We start from the raw sequence: 21542 nt of genomic DNA, 5'->3' as shown, positions 1-21542 counted from the left end.
ATTATTTTGGGAAAACTTGAACACTATGGAATACGTGGCCCAGTTGTTAACTGGTTTAGATCCAATCTTACTGATAGAAAACGATATGCCTCTGTTAATGGTTTTAGTTCCAATCTACTTAACATCACCTGTTGGGTACCACAAGGCTTTGTCCTTGGTCCTTTGCTATTCCTTATTTTCATAAATGACTTGCCTAATTCATCTAAAAAACCTGTTTTTTATCTCTTTGCTGATGACGTTAATATATATTTTGAAGCTGATGAATTTGGTGAACTTGAAAAAGTTGTCAATAAGGAACTGGGTAATGTCAAACAATGGCTTGATGCTAACAGGCTTTCTTTAAATATTGAGAAAACTAATTTTATAATTTTTCAGGTCACACCAACGCCCTTTAACAGACAATATTAACATAAAAATCGGAACACAAATCATAAAACAATCTCAATATGTTAAATTCCTTGGTATTCTACTTGATGAGAATCTTAGCTGGAAATACCATTTAAGTGAACTTGCTAAGAAGTAAGCTAGAACTTGTGGCATATTTTTTAAGATAAGACACTTCGTTCCTGTTGATGTGTTACTATGTCTCTACAACTCTTTGTTTGCTTCTTTTCTCCAGTATGGACTTGTAGTTTGGGGTTTTGCCTATGACATTCACATTCATCCAGTTTTCTTATTGCAAAAAAGAGTGATCAGAGCTATTGCCTTTCAAATTTTCTGTTCTCCTTCCTCACCCATTACAAGACTTGTTGTTTCAATTAAAACTTTTATCCTTTGTCTATGAATGTATCAATAGGATATCGCCTGTCTGCTTTCATTCGTACTTTGAATCAATCAAGTCTATTCATCAACATAATACTCGAAAGGCTTCTAAGAACGACATTTTCTTAACTCAAAAAAACACCCTTCAATACGGCTTAAGATCCGTCCGTTTTTCTTGTGCTGCATCGTGGAATAGTATTCCTACAGACATCAAAGAATCTGTATCATTGGTTTGCTTTCGTTATAAACTGAAGTTTTTTCACCCTGTTTTTCACTTCCCACTTACAGAAATCAGATTTTCATTTTCGGTATTATTTATTTTGATATCGTTGAAGTGCTGAAATATCTTAATGTATACTATAGAGGGGCCTCTCTCCTCGCTTAGCTTTGCTACTAAGAGAGTTCCTCCTTTAAATAATTCCCCATACATAAATATCCCACTGATAATTTGTGTTCCATATGTTATTGTTATAGTTATTGTTTGATATTTGATGTTGCTGGATTTTCATTAGCATTTTGTGGAAATGTATGTTGTGGAATTCAAAATAAAATGAACCTGAACCTGAACCTTAGACTCCAGTGGTAATTTTCCTATAGGCTCGCAGCAGCACTGATTGGACAACTATGAAAAATGACAAGAAAAGTGCAATGAGAAAAGATAAAAACAGACTTTGAAAAAAAATTGTCTTTTTCCCAAAAACACGTAATAAAGATTGAGTCAAAATTTGTGGCGTTCAGTAGAGGATGGCGTTTATCAGAGGGCGGCGTTTATCAAAGGGGGGCGTTTATTAGAGGGCGGCGTTCATCAGAGGAAATACGGTACTCAAGATGTTCCTATATCGATTGCTTGACCTTCTTCTAGGCACTAAATGTACGATTTATAGTTTCATTTGCTCGTGTCATTTCATTTTTTCATCAGAAACAAATTTCGCAAGGGTTCAGATAAGTGAATGAAATTTTTAATTGTTTTCCAATTGCCCAGCAAGAACATTATAACATGCTTAAAAAGTAAACGAAATATTTTAAATAACATTTTTTATAATAAAAAACTAAAGAAATGTAAGATGAAAAAAATAAAGAAATGCAAATCAGTTTCCCTAAAGTAATTTCAATTCAGCCTTTTTCGAATAGCTTGACAAAAATTGAATCGATAAGGCATTGAGTCTATTCTGTTTATCGGCACTATAAATTATTTGATCGCATGTTCACAAGCGGTTACTTTTGTTGAATAGCAAGATTATGTTTGAAGATGGCGCAGAAAGCGGAAACATAAAAAGTACCTTTAGACAATCAGCACGTGCTTGTTACATTATTACCAAAAGTTTCGATGAAATTCATTTTCGGAATCAAAGACAACTGACCCCCCAACATTATTGAAACCGTTTCATCTCACCGAAATTTTTAAACGAATAACAACAACTCGTCTATTTTAGATAAAAAAGTGATTTCCTTAAATTGCAGATCTTTGTTGATTTGAAGGACTTCCACCTGTTTTAAATCTGATTGATATGCTAATACGTGACTTACCGTAAATCCTCGAATAATCCCGGGGGCTTATTTGAAAAATGAATTTTTGGGTGGGGGCTTTTTCGAGGGGGGGGGGGCTTATTTCAAAGTTTAGTATTTTCCCCAAAGGTCGACATAAAAACAACATTATTTTTCCATATGGGATAGCGTTATAACATAAAAAGAAATATAAATATCTAAATATAATAAAGAAAATTAATATAAAAAGAAACTTAAATGTAAAGCACACAAATTGTGGAATGTGCTTAATGCTTTAAGGAAATCAAAAGGAGAATAGGAATTGCTAAGATATTATTCTGGGAATGAAAGAAATTACTGAAAAGCAAAATTGACATGAAATCTAAGAAAGGGTTACTTGAGACATTTATCATCCATTTCATTGTGCCATCTAAGGCAGGCACCGCGCAGCCATTGGGCTAGCAGGGGCTATAGCCCCTCCACTTTTTTTGCAAAAATAGGTTAGAAAATTTTTGGAAAGTTTACTCTAACTATGCTCTAGCGCAACATTGGATAGTATGCTCCTAAGTAGTAGCAGTTTTTTTTACTGGGAACTCCTCTTGTTCATTTTCTAGGGGTTTTTCTTGATGTTTTATTATCCCCAAGCTAATTTTATCTATTTTTATACCTATTGATATCTTCTCTGAACCAGATTGTTTATAAAAACTCGGTAGAAATAAGCCAATATTTTCTAAAAGGGGCGTTTTTCGGCGTTCTAGAGGGCGCGGCCTAAAAAGTTATCGGTCACGCCATTTTCAGCCCTTCCTCATTTGGAGTGGTGCGCGGTCCCTGTAAGGATATCAAAAATCTGCTTGGTTGATGAAGTGATGGTGAGAGATATTTAAGAGAGCGAAAGAAAAGGCAAACTATTAAAAAGCATCGCTCAACTTGAATCATCAATCATTGACGACAAAATAAGAAGCACGAAGAGAACCCAGCTCATCAACATCATGGAAAGATTTAGAAATGGAAACATATAAGAAAATAATAAACCTCAGAAGGAGTGGACTAACAGAAAATAATAAGGATAATTGATAATGGCAAGCAGAGGAGACTCGTCATTTTCAACCTTCGGCCTTGCCTGGTTGATCGTTGACTCAAAGGTAATTCAATGCTTAAAGTAGCACAAGATTACGCGGTCAGTTTTTAATTATTCATTCACATAACTTCTTCCCTTTACCGAATTTACTCAAGCTCTCCCAAAAATTTGCATGGAGGATTCGTAATTATAACCCGAAATTGTTCCACCAAAAATAAAAACGCAGAATTTGGTCGTATGGATATCTTGATACTTGCGTAGGTAAAAACTTCAAGTACTACGAGAGCATATTTTCAAAATTTAACGCACAGCTCCTCATCAACTACAATGCTTGCCAAAAAGTCTTGGTACACTAACGCCAGTAATTGTGTCGTGTTGAATTGATTTGTGTCGTGTTGTATTGTTTTGTGTCGTGTTGAACTGTTTTGTGTCGTGTTGAATTATTTTGTATCGTGTTGTTTTGTTTTGTGTCGTGATGAATTGTTATATGTCGTGTTGTATAGTTTTGTGTCGTGTTGAATTGTTTGTGTCGTGTTGAATTGTTTTGTGTCGTGTTGTATTGTTTTGTGTCGTGATGTGTCGTTTTGTGTCGCGTTGTATTGTTTTGTGTCGTGTTGAATTGTTTTGTGTCGTGTTGAATTGTTTCGTGTCGTGTTGTATTGTTTGGTGTCATGTTGAATTGTTTTGTGTCGTGTTGTATTGTTTTGTGTCGTGATTAATTGTTTTGTGTCGTGTTGTGTCGTTTTGTGTCGCGTTGTATTGTTTTGTGTCGTGTTGTATTGTTTTGTGTCGTGTTGAATTGTTTTATTTCGTGTTGTATTGTTTTGTAATGTGTTGAAATATGTAGGTTGCTACAATACTGGATAGACACTTATTCAGACTAACATGAAGCAAATTCATGGATTACATAAGGCAACTCATTAACTGCAAAAAGAAAATGCGAAGTTTTTTTACTGGAAACAAGTTTTAATCAGACTTTCTTAAGGCCAATCTCCATTGGGCGAAATTTTTTCGCTTCTTCGCCGGCGAAAGGTTATGAGCATGCGTATTTGAACTTTTTCGTTTCGTGCGCTGTGCGCGACGTTCGCCTTGAAAGTTCAAACTATCTGAACTTTTTCATCTGTCGCCGGCGAATTTGAAGTCCTATGTACATATAGCAAAATGTCTGAGTCAAGGAAAATTTTGCCGAAATTGTAAGGAAAAGAATCATTTTGCATCAGTTTGTCCGAATAAACAGCGAAAGAAGTTTGAGAAAACTACTCATAAGAAAGCTTTACATCCATTGAAGCATGAAAGCAAATCAAGTTCGGAAAATGAATATTTGTATGGAATTGATGGTGCAAGTTACAAAAGGAATTCACAAAGCCCGAAAATTAGTGTTTGTATTTGATGCCTCTTACTTAACAATGCTGCTAGATACAGGAGCCTCCATCAACGTTATTGACAAATCGACGTATTCAAAATCGGGTAATCATGCCCTAAAAAGAACAGATTTAAAAGCTTTTGCGTACGATAGCAGCAAGCCAGTGACATTTATTGGAAAATTCGATGCAGTTGTTGAGTCTAAAGATCGTTTTACCTTAGCAAAATTTTACGTAGCGAACAGCAATAACAGCGGAAACCTATTATGTTTGTCAACAGCACAAGAGCTCGGATTAATCAAAAAAAAAAAAAAAAAAAAAATCCGAATAAACTATCACCTGATGACATAAATCTCAACAGGATGCTCAACAATCATGCCCAAGCTTTTGAGAACACTGGAAAACAAAAAGGCGAGAAAGTGATTTTGAATATCAATGAATCCGCAACAACGTCGAATCCCTTTTCATATGCGACAGAAGGTCAAAGCAGCCTTGCAACATTTGGAAAAGGAAGATATAATCGAAAAAGTACCAGATAACGAAGGGACACCTTGGGTTTCACCCATTGTAGTAGTGCCCAAAAAGGACGGTACGGTAAAAATTTGTGTTGATATGAGAGCCGCAAACGAGACTATAAAGCGTGTGCAACATCCCATTCCAACAGTTAACGATATAGGCATTGAATTGAATGGTGCGAAATTTTTCTCAAAGTTGGATTAATCACAAGCGTACCATCAATTAGAGTTGGAAAAAACAAGCCGTTACATCACAACTTTCAGTACACACCTCGGATTGTATCGATATAAGCGACTTAATTACGGCACCAATGCTGCTGCAGAACTTTTTCAGCATACTTTACAGCGCCAATTACAAGGCCTAAGTGGTTTTAGAAATATTACTGATGATATAATTGTATATGGAAAGACTCGCGAGGAGCTTGTCGCGAATTTGGATCGCTTGCTTCGCTCGCTTGCAAAGTACTGGATTAGCGTTAAATAAGGACAAGTGCCAGTTTTTGCAGAAAACACTTGCATTCTGTGAACATATATTTACAAAGAAGGGTACACGTCCTGACCCTAAATGTGTTTTGGAGTTGCTTAACGCGCCTATTCCTAAGATTACCCAAGCAGTACGTAGCTTATTAGGAATTGCCAACTATTCAAGTAAATATATTGCTAACTTTGCTACGATATCCGCACCATTGCGTGATTTGACGAAAAAGAATACACAGTTCAAGTGGACAGAGGTACACCAAAAGCATTCGAGAAGCTAACAAAAGCCTTAGCTTCTGCACCTTGTATGGCATATTTTGACATGACAAAAGAAACGCATGTGACAGTAGATGCCAGCCCGGTTGGAATGTCAGCAATTTTTTCACAGAAGTCCAAAGGTGAAGAAAACGGCAAGGTTATTGCATATGCAAGTAGAGCTTTGACCGAGGTAGAGAAACGATACTCTCAAACAGAGAAGGAAGCTCTAGGGATTTTATGGTCTGTGGAACACGTTCATTTGTACTTACTTGGCAGCAAATTTACGCTGATTACAGATCATGAACCGCTTGAAGTTGGTAGCAGAAATTCGAAGCCTTCAGCTAGAACGTAAAGGGTTGTAAACGTAGAGCGTTGGGTTCTACGTTTACAACCCTTTACGTTCAATGTTATGTATAAACCCGGTGCAGATAACCCTGCTGATTACTTATCAAGACATCAAAATCCACAAAGTGCTGCAAGATAAGAAAGTTATACTGAAGCTTACATTAATTTTCTTACACGTCATAGCATTCCTAAAGCAATAACATTTGATGAAGTAGTTACTGCAACAAATGAAGATAGAGTTCTTCAAAGTCTACGAGCTACAATAGGTTCGAATTTGTGGAATACGGACACCGTGAAGTCGTACCGACAAATAAAGGGAGAGTTAACCATTGGAGAAAGAGGGATAATTTTGAGAGGAAGTCGAATTGTTATTCTGAAATCCCTGCAAATGAAAGCTGTATAGATAGCTCACGAAAGTTACCAAGGGTCGGCAAAAATGAAAGCGCTATTGCGCGAAAAGGTCTGGTTTCCTGGAATTGATAATTTAGTTGAAGATTTGGTAAAGAAATGTCTGCCTTATCAAGCAGTAGGAAAATCATCTCCACCAGAGCCGATTCAGAAATGCCATCTGGTCCCTGGCAAGTTCTTCATATGGACTTTTGTGGACCGTTACCTTCAGGTGAATTATTATTAGTAGTCATCGATCGGTATTCAAGATACCCAGAAGTTGAAGTTGTTCACTCAACAAAAGCGTCTTCAACCATTGCAAAGTTAGATGAAATCTTTGCTAGACATGGTATTCCAGTTGTATTACGTTCTGACAATGGTTCACCCTTTCAAAGTGACGAATTTTCGCGTTACTGTAAGGCACTTGGGATAAAACAAAAGCCAATTACCCCAGTTTGGCCGCAAGCAAATGGAGAGGTTGAGAAGTTTAGCCAACCACTAGAGAAATGCATCAAAACAGCTGTGTTGGAAGGAAGAGTTTGTAGACAGGAAATCAACAAGTCCTTCTACAATATCAAATCAATCCACACTGTACAACGAAAGTAGCACCCTGCGAACTACTATTCAATCGAAAGATCCAAGGAAATTGCCATCTATAGAAAGGATGAAGGTGGTCAATAAACATCGTTGGGCTGAAGAAAATGAAAAGAAAAGTCAAGAGTATCACAAAAGCTATGCAGATAAACGACGAAATGTGAAGCAAAGTACGATTCAAGTTGGTGCTACTGTTCTCGTACGACAGCCAAGGAAGAACAAGCTAACTTCGTTCTTCAACAGAACACCGTACGTTGTAATAAGCAGATATGGCAGTAAAGTTGTTGCAGAAAATAACAAGAAGCACAGAATAACAAGAAATGTTACTCATTTTAAAAAGTTCATTGGCAACAGTAATTATGAAGATACAAACAGTGATTTCGACATAGATGAGTCAGTGGAAAGCAAAACCACAGAAGAGAGAAAGCCAGAACAAGAGCAAAGAAACGATGCAAAAGAAATAAACAGAGAAAGGCCGGTTAGACAGAGGCAACCTCCAGATCGTTACGGAACTTTTTTACCTTCGAACATTATTGGATAAATTACCAATTCCTTCGAATAGGGGAAGTAGTTGTAATATCTATCACGTGATTCTTCCATTGTTTTATTAAATTACCTATAATCATGCTGTGTGTTTTGGTTAAGTTTTGAAGATTGCATTCGCTGAATATAGGCCGTGTTTTTTCCGCGTATTTGCTGCGGTTAGAAATCAAGAATATAACAATATCCAGCTTCAAAATATAGCAAATAATGTCACAATTATCTTTCCCAATATATTTCCTGACTGATTTTGAATAGTGTCAAACCAAAGAAGCTCACTTGAATTTAATTTCGCAGCCGTGCTTTCGCAACCACATTCTGCTTGAATTTCGTAGCAAAGACGCGGGCAACGAAAATTAAAGAGGCCATAATCCAGCGGACAAATAATTGCAAAACCAGTAAGCAGCATTAGAAAATAAGACCCTTGGAGGTATCGAAGCCACAGACCGAAAATAAGCTCCCCATAAACTTGCTTGGTTTGAAATCTGTCATAATAATAATAAGAATAGAAACATTTCATTTTGAATTCTAATTAAACTACAATTACAAATCTCACTACTACAAGGTAATTTGTAACTGGCTAGCCTGTGTTTACAAAATAAAAACTATTACAATCGTAGTAATGAGAAAAGAAAAAAAAATGTTAAAAGGGGAGTAGCTCTGGGTTAGTCCAAGTTTTGTTTCTACAGCAGAATATATAGTATGTGGTGCGAATGGAGATGCTTGTAAGTTTGGAGATGAGGTAGCGTTTCTGTTGATGATCAATGGACAAAGAGTCACACATGTCGATGAATGAGCTGCAGGAGTCGCCAAAAATACCAAGAGAACTGATGGAAAGATTGACAAACGAGACTGACTTAAACTGACGTTTTAAATCAGATACGAGGGTGGCATATTTCTCTGACTTTCTGACAGCATTGCAGTTGAGATTTGTTTCAAAGCCTATGGTTAGCGCTAAAACGTACAGACAGTTTTCCTAAGTTTTGAAAAAAAGTCAAGGCGTAGTTGATCTCCAGTTATGATAGAAGGGGAAAGAAAGCCTGGTAAATCTGCGTAGAGAGAAGACCCATTTATTGCTTGGAAGGAAGTGGCTAGAAAGTTTAATGCAGAATTATGACGCCAAGTATAGCGTCCTTGGTCAAGGTACACTTTGCATCCAGCAACAACGTGTAGAAGTGTTTCTGGAAGAAGACAGAATTCACAGTCAGATGTTTGACTAAGGTTCCATTTCAGCAGATTTTTACGAGTTGGAAGAGTGTTGTTAAGATACTTGATGGTAAAGTTAAAGATGTTACTAGGCAAATTGCTCTGTGTACTTGACCAAATACCGTTCAGCTTTTCCAGTGAATGTTTCAGTAGCAAGGTAATTGTGGCTCCCTGAGATGGTAAGTTTTGGGAGAGACGTTCTTTGTTGTCTGATTTGACAGCCTTTAATACCTCTTTAGTATTACGATAGATGTCGTACTGTAGGTTCGTGCCATGACTGGTATAATAATAATAATAATAATAATTATCTACAGTTGCACTCGAAGTTTTCTTAAGATTTTATAATTCATTTTTAAAATATGTAGTGATTGTGACTCTTTAATCTCAGTAGGTAGCTTTTGCCATATTTGTTGGCCAATAGATCTAATGGTCTCTGTACAATATGTTGTTTTCTTGCACTGGTTAAAATGATGTTGCTGTTTGCTTGAAATTCGTATTTTAGATATCTAGTAACAAGTTATTTATAGTTAATGATAGATGAATCTGATGTCTTTCATATATCCCACACATTAAATGCAAAGCTGTTCTCTTCATACCGTTCTCTCTGGCAGCCTTTCCACTAGCCTGGGTTAAAACGTATTCGGGTTAGAAGTTATCCGTTTTTAAAGTGTGTCAATGGAAACGGCATTATTCTTCGACCCGCTTTTAATCCGTTTTTGATCGTTCCCACTAAGCCGGGTTAAAATGTATCCAGGGTGAAAAGTTGTAAGAGAAATCAGTATTTGCATCAAAAATCCTTCAATTTCTATCGTTGTAGGCCAATGGAAGCAACATTGACATCCAGGATTTTGTTTTTTGATTTTTGGTGCCATCTCAATTTTTAAACGTTGCTGTTGTTGCAAGTGGGTCAGAAGTTATCCGGGATTCGGCGTTTCCATTAACTCGCAGGTGGGTCAAAAGATACCCGGGTAAAAACTGACCCACTTTGAGACCCGTTTTCAAACTTACCCGTTTTCAAGTGGGTTAGCTGGAACGCGACGCAGAAACGGATAACTTTTAACCCGGATATGTTTTAACCCAAGCTAGTGGAAAGGCGGCTGCCTCTGTGTGTTGCATTTGCACACGCTTCCATAAACGCAACATCCGGTCTTTTATACCAGAAATTTCCCAAGGCTTAACTGACCAGTGGACTTTACTTTTTGATTCAAACTTTAAGAATTTCGTTTAGGCAAGTTGCTATATAGTTTTGCAAAATTCCCTGTATAATTCGAGTGCGACATCGTAAAAATATATTTTTAGAATTTTTCATTTTAATCACATGATCTAAAAGAGCACTATGAAATACCTCTTAATATGTAAAGTCAGTAAGATTTGTCAAAAATTTGGTGAGACATCGCATCGCCAATGAAAGATTTGAAGATTGCTAACGGATCAGTTATTTTGGCTGTTTTCACGAAGTTATTAACAGATACCAGCCAGACTACAGAGGCTTGATGGGGAAGAGAAGAACCCATGCTCATTTAGCAATATCCCAGCAAATGTGTAACATACTCAACTGATTTTGCACTCAAAAGTGGACTTTTGTGACGTCATCACTGAAGAACTCGATTGATATTCATTCCAATCAACCTACGTGGGCCGGCCCACCTGGTCACATTTCCACACAATTTTCATGCCACCTGACGCGGGCCCCACCTTGCATAAACTCGAATGCAGAACTATGTAAACAACGCATGGATTGCTAGTGCGCTGAAACATGATCTAGAAGAAATTGATGGGCCCGAAGAAGTGCCTTAGGGCCTGTTTACATGAAGTGGGCTGGTTAACTCGAGTCGGATCCGTGCTTTCTATACATTCCTTTGTTCTCTGTATTCGCGTTTACATGGAGAGTGGGCCAGCCCGCTCAGATGAGATCCGCGAGAAGGACAGGTGGGATCCGCGTCAAGTGGGATGGAAATTATCCATGGTAACGCAATCAGTTGGGCTAGCCCACTCACTGGAAATCAATGCGCCTGCGTAGAGGGAGTTGGCGCCAAACTAAACCAAATCATAATGTCGTTTGAATCGTCAAACAGTTCGGGCTCTTCTGCTAAAACCGTAGCAAAAGCGTACAGAGACCTAGAGAATTCAAATGTTTCCTCAACTGAAATGATACAAACCTATCGATCGCATACTTTTGATAGATCGAACACAAAATTAGAATTCCGTCTAACTGAAGTACGAATCCGAGCATAACGTATTATTTAACGGTCAGAAAAGGAATCCAATTGTTTCTCGCCAATGTTGGGGAAACTTATATTCAATATTGTTGCGCCAAATACTAAAAAACCTCATTTACAGTTTTTTAATAATAGGCCATCCCACCTAAGTGGGATAAATGGCGCCCCCATGTAAACAGTTGCGAATACGACCTCACCTGCGGAAACTAGCCTACTTCATGTAAACAGGCCCTAAATATTTCTAAATAGCCTCTCATCACATCGAATCCCTAAACCATTATAGATTATACTCGCTAGCATATTGGTGTATATGTTTCAGAAAATGCATTCCAACATTTCAGTATTCCAACATTTCAGATTTTCAAGACAGCCATTTTGGGAGGAAACTGCTCCCTTGCGGCGAAAATACATGGCCAACCACACAAAAGCCATAAAAAAGCCGGCATGCTAGCTCGGCACTTCAGTGCGAAGAGATCGATTTTGTTCCCTTTCATCAGCGCCAAACTTCAGCGATAAATGTGTGACTCTTTTGTTTCGCTTGACACATTCCTTTAGAAGTAAATAGCCAGCAAATGTTTATCGAAATATACCCATGACAAGAAGCAAGAGTTCTTAAATGATAAAACTTCGCTGATATGCCAATACATTCTGGATGGTACCTTTTGGCTTTATCGGATTTAACAACCTTCTGAGGTAAACCAAATTTTTCTTGCAAACTAATTTAGTAACAATTTTCAGTTTCTCTAAAGGAGCTTTTCAACACAATAAATTTGCCAATCTCGATCGCCTTGAATTTGCTAGAACTTCGACAGTGGCTCACTTGCAAGAAACCTTTAAACATTTAAGGGTAAACAAAATTAAATGGACAGGTACTATAAAATAAATTCTTTCAATATCACCGAGAGTTTTGATCGCTTTAAAGATTAATCGAAAACTAGGATCATATTCTTATGAATAATTAATGGGGTACTTTAAAAGTAACCTTGCTTGGATAGCAAAGGGTCTTTTCTGCCATGCATTGCTGGGGAGATGTTCACGTACTGCTGTCATACATATACAACATAAGGTAAGAATTTGAAATTATTTTCCATGGTATTTTACTCAAAGTATCCGCAATTCCTATCGAGGCAAATTCTACCAGGATTTAGATTTAAAATGATTTTCGTTTTTAAATCTGACCCGAAAATTGATTTACTGTCAGAGTTAAAATTCGTTGAAACACGCAAGCCATCATGAAACGTTTGCAGCAAATTGTGGGTTCTTTCAGAACTTCGTTGATTTAAACTACCACTATTACTTGCTTCCGTCACCGAGAGAGGTGAATATGCAATCCTGCAAAACATTGAACTGATCGATTGAAGAAAGCTAAATCTAAAAATCTTTGCAAGATGACAGAATTTTCTCGTTGACAAATATCATTTTCTTGTTGACAGAAAGTCAAAAATCGTTTCTCTCTTTGAGGTCTAGGCGAATGCTTCTACCTAAAGGTGGAAAGGTATCGAGATTCGCAACTTGTTTGATTTTTGTCATCTTTCGGAAGCGGGGGAGAGGAAAGCAATAATTGTCAAACTGTAGTATATTTCCTTAATAACAGCGTACTGAATGGGAAAAAATACAATGGGTAGCCCCCTAATATGAAATTCGTTCCGACGGCACACGGACTTAATGGTAAAACGTTTGCAATCGCATCTGTAACAAATGAAAATATTGTTTCAAATGGTTTCTCTTACAATGAGACAAAAATTTCAAATCGGCGATTGCAACAATATATCGTCCCCATGACCACTTATTACCTCTCTAAGGCAGAATTTCTCTTGCAAGTGTTTGAATGCACATTTCAACCCAAAGATCGCGACGCATTTTAGTATTGTGTCAAAAGTGGAATATGCCGACTTGACAGTTTCTTTAAGGCTCCATTTTGTAGTTGCTTAGACTGAATTGGTATCATACGCCAAGCTGAACATTATTCCACTTCCATTTTTTCCGATCATCACCTTAGACCCCGTTTACACTGTCCCGGGACAATTTTGTACCGTTACGGTTCGCAAGTGTTTACACTGTCGCGGTTCCAAATTGTTCCGTTTAGCCGTTCCGTTTACACTGTACCAGTACGACCTTAATTTAATGGTAGAACATTGTTTAGAAGAAGCTGTATTTTGTCAACCAAGGCTTTTATTTTGCGGCCGAAGTCAACAATCGAAATTTTATTAAGAGATAAAATGGAGAAGAAGGCCGATAAAAACTTCCCTTGGACGAACGAAAAGGTGGCTTTAATTTTCAGTGTTATTTTAGACTTCAGAACTGCAAAGTCCAATCAAGGCTTGAACTGGGAAACAATACAAGCCTTTTCTGTGGTCGTCTTTTCTTCAGAATTTGACAACGTAGTTACGCCACAATCAAAGCCTCGATTACCTGAAACAGCCATACAAAAGACCTCTTTGTGAATCCGTGACAAAATCGTCTCGGATAGGTGTTTACACTGTCCCGTTCAAAAACGGAACCGTGACGGTACAAAATTCGTTCGCTTTCAAAGCAGGGTCAAAACTGTTCCGGATAGCAGAGCAAAATCGTCACGGTTCCACAGTGCTAGTGTAAACGGAAGGGCGAACCGCGACAGTTTTGTCACGGTTCCAAACTTGCACGGGACAGTGTAAACGGGGTCTTACACTATTTTCACCTAGGTGAATGGATTATCCGGCTCTCCAGCATCTATACGAAATGTTTTCAACCATATGTCTTTTTTGTAATCGTTATAAAACATTGCTTTGCATTTTATGCATTCTAACTTTCGCTGCTACTATGCTACAAATTATTGTTCCTTCTACTAACTTATGCCAAAATGATATATTCAAACTCCGGGTTTTCCAAAAACTAGTAAGCCATTTGTCCACGTATTTTATCATATCAGAATCATCAAACATTAAATGGCCTTTGATCAGACCAGAAGAAGTAAGCCCTGCAAATAGGTTTCACTAAATTTTGATTTGAAAGAGGAAAAGGAAAATGTGATATTCAAAGCGACAGTTCAGGAAAGTTCGCAGTAAAAAAGAAAGGTGCACTAAACTGAAAGAGATCAATTCCTTGGGCCAAACTTATCTAGAACGACGGGAGGAAACGTCATATTCAGCTTTAAAGTTTTGTACAAGACAGTACTAGGGCACTTGTAGGAAGCTCTTCGCTACATACATTGGGTCAGTCTTAAAAATTGGCAGTTTTTTGCGTTACGTAAAAAATGAATGACCTGTCAAGTGAATTTCTTTTCTTTAAAGATGCAATTCTTGGCACTTTCCGCCGCGCTAATTGTTTCCGCTAATACGTTTTCCGTGAAATACGTGAGCTGCAAGGCAGATGTTAAGGATAAGTATTTGTTGACCTCAGTTTAGGCATGCGCAGCTGAGTTGGGCTCTTAAGCGATCACAGCAAAACTCGTAATAAATTACGCGATTAATTGGAGACCGGCAATTAAACTCTAATGGAAACACTTTGTAATTCAGAGAACATAGAGCAAAAATGTTTGCAGCCGCTGTGCAAAGAGCTTTTGCGCCTGCAAGCTGCGGCCAAATGGCGACGCGCAAAATTTTTCCCGCCAACCGACCATGTGACACTTTGATTCCGATCCAGGCCTCCTGGGAGGTGCAATGTTATAGGGTTTTGTGTCACCACAACCACAAAAGACCTGAGCATGGCGGAGTGAACTTAAAGCCTGATCGGCTCATTTTATATACAAAATTTTACCATGTGAGTATGCCTCAAATATTGTCAGTTCCACGGAGAAAAAGTTCAAAATTCAAATTTATTTTATCTCAAAAACGGCACCATGCCGCACGCTGATTTTTTTATTGATTCATCTTCATGCCCCGAAAAATAAGATTATATTGGTTGGCATATTTGGAAAATTGGGTCACGTTCATAATTTCACCGCAAAGATACCTAACTTTAGGATTGTCAATTTATGGGTGCGATTGAATGATGATTTAAAACCGCCATACTTTTTGGGATATGCGGTATATTCATGGAAGTTTTTCATTAAAATAGATTGGTCACGAATGTAAGTAGCTGTTTTTAACGCGATTTTGAAATCGCTTCGGTATTTTTCTATAAGAGTAGGAAACCAAACAAAAGCGAAATTTTGAAAGGTCAACATGGGAAGTTTTGTTCGATATTTGAATTAACGATCGTGAAAAATTTCCACCATGCCGCATCCTGAATTTTTGTATACTTGTAGTCAAAAGTTCAATTTTTTTGTATATTGTCTCCTTCAGAGGCGGAAAATTGGGTAACGCTTGAAAATTTACTTTTTAAATTGTTCATATTTCCCTTCTTGCCTAATAGTAGGCCTAGGCATAGGATACTTTAGTTTGGCAGTAAAGCATAGGCCACGAAGAGATTAATAAGGTTTTAAAGCCATAATTTAATGATATAAATGTATCTTAAGTAGATAATTTATCTATTTGACTCCATAAAAATAAAGCAGAGGTAAGGTTAAAATTCAAAGTTTGTTTTCTCATATATTTTTATATCAATCGCATCCGGGACAGAACGACACAATTTTCGCGGGCAGGTAAATCACGTCAGCATGCGCGCGCATAAAAAACATTTTTGCACTATGTTAATTCAGAGTGGAACCATTTCGCCTCAGTAGCACCATTGCTTGTAGCTCAATCGTGTTGAAGTGTATAGAACGAACGTATAGAAGGAATGTATTGTATAGAACCTTAAACGAGGCATTGAACAAAGTTGAGGTTAACTTGTAAAAAACCCTTTTGATGGAAATCCCCCATGCACTGACGTCATCTGTCAAGTATCTTCTTGAAAATACTTCCATATGTCGGATAAGAAACATGCTTATCTAGCTTCTTTAGAACCGGATCGCACGGGGCTGCTGCGTGGACGCAGGCCGCTATTGTCTGCAGCCTAGAAGGTCAGCCTATTACTTCATGTAAATGTATTTGTTTTTGTATCTGCCTAGCATCCGAAGGTAGCTTTTTAGACATCGAAAAGCTTCTCTTATCATGCAGTGTCCTGGCCCTTCCTCTCGATGTGACAATACCTCGTGATTCCTACGCCTAGCAGAGTGCTTGCGACCTCCCTCACTCTGGTCATGTCAGGGACTCTAGCCACTTAGCCATCTATGCACCTGTCAATATCTAGCCCATGCATAGGCGCCGACTACGTGGGGGCTCGGGGGCTCGAGCCCCCCCTGTGAATTGCTATGGGGGGGGGGAGGGGAGGGTGGCTCAGCCCTCCCTGGGAATTTCGTTTGAAATCTGCCACTAGGCTGAAAATTCGGCGCAGAACAGCTGAAGGAAGGTATATGTATTTTCTAAATCTCAAAAATGTGAAATTGATCTATCGTTAAAGAATAAATAGAATCTAAGAAATCCCTTGTAAAAAATTTAGTCTAAACGTTATTAAAGCTTCAGGAAATTTCTCTACCTTTTAACTTTTTTAATTTTTTTTTAATTTAAATTTTGAGCCCCCCCCCCTGGGAAAAATGAAAGTCGGCGCCTATGAGCCCATGATTTAGTGCCAACAAGGTTCACATACATGGTTCTGAAACTGATTCTTGCAAAGTTCTAATTCAAATGATTTAAATGTCTTGTAGTAAACCCACCTAGCAAATTGAATATACAAGAAGAAGTAGCTCACTATTTAATCTGGTGTTTAATGTGGCTATACTTTTCTGAAGCTTTTCACAACCTTCAGAGATTAGATATTCAAAAATAGAGTAGAATGTAAATTCTTATAGCTTTAGGCATATTCGCGGATTTGTCGTCAGCAACTGCGATTTTCTTCGATTTTCTATCTACTATTCTCTACGATTTTCTACGACAAACGTTGCAAACTTGATGGGGGAAAGTAACATGATGTTATTACTGGACGCAATAAAAAAGTGATGTCATTAGTTTAATGGCTTTAGCCAATCACGTTAAAGATTGTTATTTGCATTTCTTGAAGCTAAAAGTTAATATGTCTGTGTCTGTGGCCATCCCCACCGAAAAACAGCTTTAAATTATAAACCAAAAGATAAAAAAATAAATAATTAAATATTAACTGAAAGTGATAAGTAGATTAGTAAGTGATAAGTAAAAGAGATTGTTATAAAAAATTCATTAACTTCAAAAATTGTTTGACACTTTGGCAATTGTTTGACGATTCTCATGTCACTTTTGATCCGCATTACCTTTGGATATCATCCGACATTCATAGTCGCAATGCGTCGGACGAAAGGTACTTCAGTGTCATATGTTTCCGCTTTATCCGCCTATTCTCAAAGAAAGCTTGTTCAATAAAATGCTGTATTTCTTCTATTTTAGGCCTACTTTGCCACTAGCTAAAGAGTCGTCAACATAGTACCAAGAGAACAAACTAATGGATATTACAGGCGGGAGCGAATGCACATAAGCCTCCTTAATTAACGGCTGATATGGAACAATGAAGTAAACAACACCATCTGCTCACTGTAAACCGCTGTTCACTGCTAAATACGGCTGTTTCTTATAAACAGTTTCGTACGGTTCAGACTAATCGTGTTTGCAGAGGAACTCGCAGCCGTAGCGTAAAGTGGCTTGTCTTGGCGTCATTGCAAAACGATGGTTTCTAATACCACGTATTATGCAATCGGCATTTGGAGTGGATCCACTAACGTCGCGAGCCTGATCTTCAATGCAACGGCAACCAAAATCCTTTACGACATCGACAGGACTTCGAAGACTCCAGTCACTCTCACGCTTCTGTTTCTTTGTATTGACAATATTGTTCAATGCATTGCCCATCAAATATTCGTAACGCCAGTTTGCTTCGGCAAGCAATGGTTCTGGGGCGATAACGTCTGCACTTTTTATGCATTCTTGACTTACTGGCTGGCACTTACCTCTATCTATCACATGGTACTGTTGTCATGGCAACACTACACGATTCTGACTTCGAAATCGATACAGGAAAGAAGAGCGGACTACTGTAGCAGAATTATGCCAAGTATTCATTGCGCACTGTTGTCGTTGTTCTGGTGCATTCTCCCGCTGTTGGGCTGGTCTAGTTACGGCCTTGAGGGGCTTTACCTAAGCTGTTCACTGAAATGGGATGTACCAGACATATCACATATAACCTACAACATTTCAGCAACTATTACCTCGTTCTTCTTTCCCATAGCTATAATGGCTGCTCTCTACATCCGACTGTTCTTTTTCATCAAACGGAACTCGCTAAAACCCGACTCTGCCACTAAAAGAAGCAAGCGTCACGCAGAATACCTTCTAATGAGGCTCGGAGTCATCTTGACAGTTTCTTTTTTCTGCATATGGGCACCCTATGCCATTGTTTGTTTCGTTACAATGGTCAACCCAACAATGATGAGCCCGCTAACAAAAACGATCCCCAGCCTCTTTGCCAAAGGATCGACTCTTACCTTGCCAATTGTATTTTTATTCATTCACAAAGAATACAAAAAGAGACTGAGAGAGACATTCAGATTCAAATTTAGGGTAAAGGCAAGCGCAGTGCAACTTCCAGTGCTGAATGACATCAACAAAACCGAGCAGGGAACAGAGACAGATGAGAGACTTCTTGTAAACGAGGCAATGTCAGAGAGGACTTGACAAGTAAACGAGGCTCAAAGATAGATGGTGAACCAAGGAAAAATTTAATTGACAATTCTTAAATTCAATTAAAGATAACACCGGTGCTGGTTTTTGGAGATAACAATTTTCCTCTGGATGCAAACGGTTCTGATAAAGAACAACCAGAAAGTTGAAGTGGTTCCTCCCCAGAATTCACGTTTTCCCAGAACAGTTTTGCTATCCTAACTTAGAGGACATGTGTCGTGAACATGATTGGTTAATGCAATACAATTATCTCTTTTGTTTAGTACAAAGCATGGAATCGAGGGTGAAATTTCACGGCAGAAAAAATTAGTTGAGACGAAATGTAAATGCTTTTGTTTTATTAGCCAACTGCTAATGCAACATATGCCCTTTAATTAAGAATATAATCGACTGGAACATAGAAATGCTGTAAATAGCGTAAACAGGCCCCAAGGCTCATCAACAAACAAAAACAATGTCATAATAGGCCTACGCCTACACATGAATCAGAGCAAATGGAGAGTAAGGCTAAACGAGCTGATACAAGTGTTAATAATTTATCTTGTTATTTCAGAGGAACGGAGAGTGCGAGAAAATACTGTTGTTTGCAGATTTATACAAGCTGTTTGTTTGCATGTTCAGTAATAGCTATATCGAAAGTGGTCAACCATCACGTCCGAAAGCATGTCTTCTACTAAGGTTATTTGACCTCATTTTTGTTTACATAATTCAGTAAGCCTTTCGTATTGCAAAATTGCATCGAAGAGCAATATAAATTGCAATATATCATACTAAAGCACTTTTCGTCCGAAACTCGTCAGAGTATAAACGTCGGACAATGTCCAAAGGTAAGCAGAAATTCATATATCCAGATGTGGATCGAAAGTCACGTGAGGGGAAGTATAGCGCGTTTGGTCGTTTCTTTGTTTTCGACCAATCACTGCCACTTTCTTTTGGACAGTATCCGATATTTATATTCTGAGGAATATTCGGCAAAAAGTAATTAAGTATGATATGTTTCCGCTCGTCCGTGCTTTTAGCATAATTACAAATTTACTAAAGCGCTAAAGACAGGTGGGCTGCAGCCCCTTCCTCCCCAACGCCCATTTTTTGTGTCTGTCATGGCAAAGCACAGTAGTCGCAGAAGCCTTTGCATCTCTGATAGAAAAATATTAAGGCTTAATATCTTTTTAGATTAGTCAATTAATATTCTAATCTTAATAATGTAACGATATCAAGCAATGATACTTGACAAATGTATCTCTTAGAGTTTTATATGCATCATGTATTCACTTGAAAACTTGCTCTTTGTGTAATTGCGAAATCTATTGCTTTGCTTCTCTGTACCGGACATTCGAAGCACCAGGTGTGCAAAAAGGATTAAATTCGGGTACAAATTCGCAAAACTGTTAAATAAATTCACCCACACAGCTAGCGACTGGCCAACATTGGTAAATAAAACTCTATAACCACTTCTAGACAACTAAGTAACATTGTTTTCGTTTGGTATCAAGAGCCAATAATGAATACCAATCAAATGAGTTATGCAATAGAAAAGATTTGTTAAATTGCAAGAAAAATCGGGAACAACCTTTATAGTTATCAAATGAAAGTTGTTAAAAATATTTCACAGAAGTTCACTTTGCTTTATCGCTTTCGGAATTCCGATTAAGAATAAACCATACAACGAGTAAATATTTTTGTTTCTCTTCTTAAAAACAGATTGAAACTAAATCTGAATTGCATCGCGTGACCCTGGTTCGTTACGGGCGTGTCCAGAGAGACTGTCTATAAAATAATTTGTTTCCCCAAGATACTATCTTTCCTAGAGACAATTCTCCAAAGGCCATTAATACCGATACAGCTGTCCCAGGGCGTTTTGAAATTCACACTTTTTACTGCTTGATAAAAAAAAGTAAAAACCATTTTTATTCAAAACACATGAAATGTTTTGTAGGAACCATTTTGGTTTTTGGCTGACAAGCAAAAGATTTGATCAAATCGCTGATTCTAATAAGCTAACGAAGAATTTTTCACGCCATTTTGCAGAAAACATTTCCAAACGATGTCTTCTGTAGCCATGACACATATAAGACTGGCCTTAGCTCATAATTCTTAATGGTGGTTGAAAAAAAGAAAGAAAATCAATTTCTTCCTGAAATTTCATAGACAATTCGGGGATGATTTATCAGCTAAAAGTTTGCATGAATATATAAATTAAATAACGATTTTCAATAATATTCCGGGAAAATATGTTTAATTTTGTTAAAAGTCATAGGCATACTGAATATGCTGTTGTAGAAAAATAAAATCTCTAAATAAACGATACCTATTACAACCCATTTCCTGCCTTACTTGAAATCTGAAATCACCATTTAGGCCATTGCCTAGGTTAAGCTTAATTTTATAGCATGAAAATCTATGGTTTCAAATTTCCTAAATCTATCGCCAAAACATAAAAATGTTATTAAATCTTGACTCGAAACAGTTAGGAATGATCTTGACTCGGAAACAAAACATGTTTTTTAACATTGAATTGGAACCCTGTATGAATCTGTTTAAAAAAAATTAATAAAAAAACTATATCTTTTGAATATGAAAATTACTTAGGCCCATTCAAAGAATCGTTTAAACAGGCCTTAACCCCGTTTGCCACAGTTATGATGTGCAATTTAAAAGCGGCGAATGATTATCAAACCATACTTCCTTGCTTTCAAATGCTTTGTGACGTA

General features: G+C 37.6%; 2 protein-coding genes across 5 annotated transcripts in view; one reads left to right on the top strand and one right to left on the bottom strand.

Moving 5' to 3' along the window:
* The window catches only part of LOC135682911 (uncharacterized), a 55575-nt gene that overhangs the window by 10688 nt on the left and 23345 nt on the right, over nucleotides 1-21542 (bottom strand). For 2 of the 4 annotated variants that reach the window (XM_089113302.1, XM_089113303.1), the window contains exon 18: nucleotides 1319-1384. The exons of 1 other annotated variant lie outside the window; for it this stretch is intronic. In XM_089113302.1, the coding sequence (XP_088969428.1) occupies nucleotides 1319-1384 (66 nt within the window). The remainder of the gene's footprint in view (nucleotides 1-1318; nucleotides 1385-21542) is intronic. One more of the 4 variants, XM_089113304.1, reaches the window with a different exon arrangement.
* LOC135682914 (melanopsin-A) lies at nucleotides 11924-20756 on the top strand. The gene is made up of 2 exons (XM_065198007.2): nucleotides 11924-12293; nucleotides 17545-20756. Exon 2 carries the CDS (start codon nucleotides 17821-17823, stop codon nucleotides 18823-18825), a length of 1005 nt encoding a protein of 334 aa, XP_065054079.2. The 5' UTR covers nucleotides 11924-12293; nucleotides 17545-17820; the 3' UTR covers nucleotides 18826-20756.

Source organism: Rhopilema esculentum, chromosome 16 (genome assembly GCF_057945365.1).
Source record: "Rhopilema esculentum isolate cy_ngs chromosome 16, ASM5794536v1, whole genome shotgun sequence".
Classification (NCBI taxonomy): domain Eukaryota; kingdom Metazoa; phylum Cnidaria; class Scyphozoa; order Rhizostomeae; family Rhizostomatidae; genus Rhopilema; species Rhopilema esculentum.
This window is presented reverse-complemented; position numbering and strand designations above follow the sequence as displayed.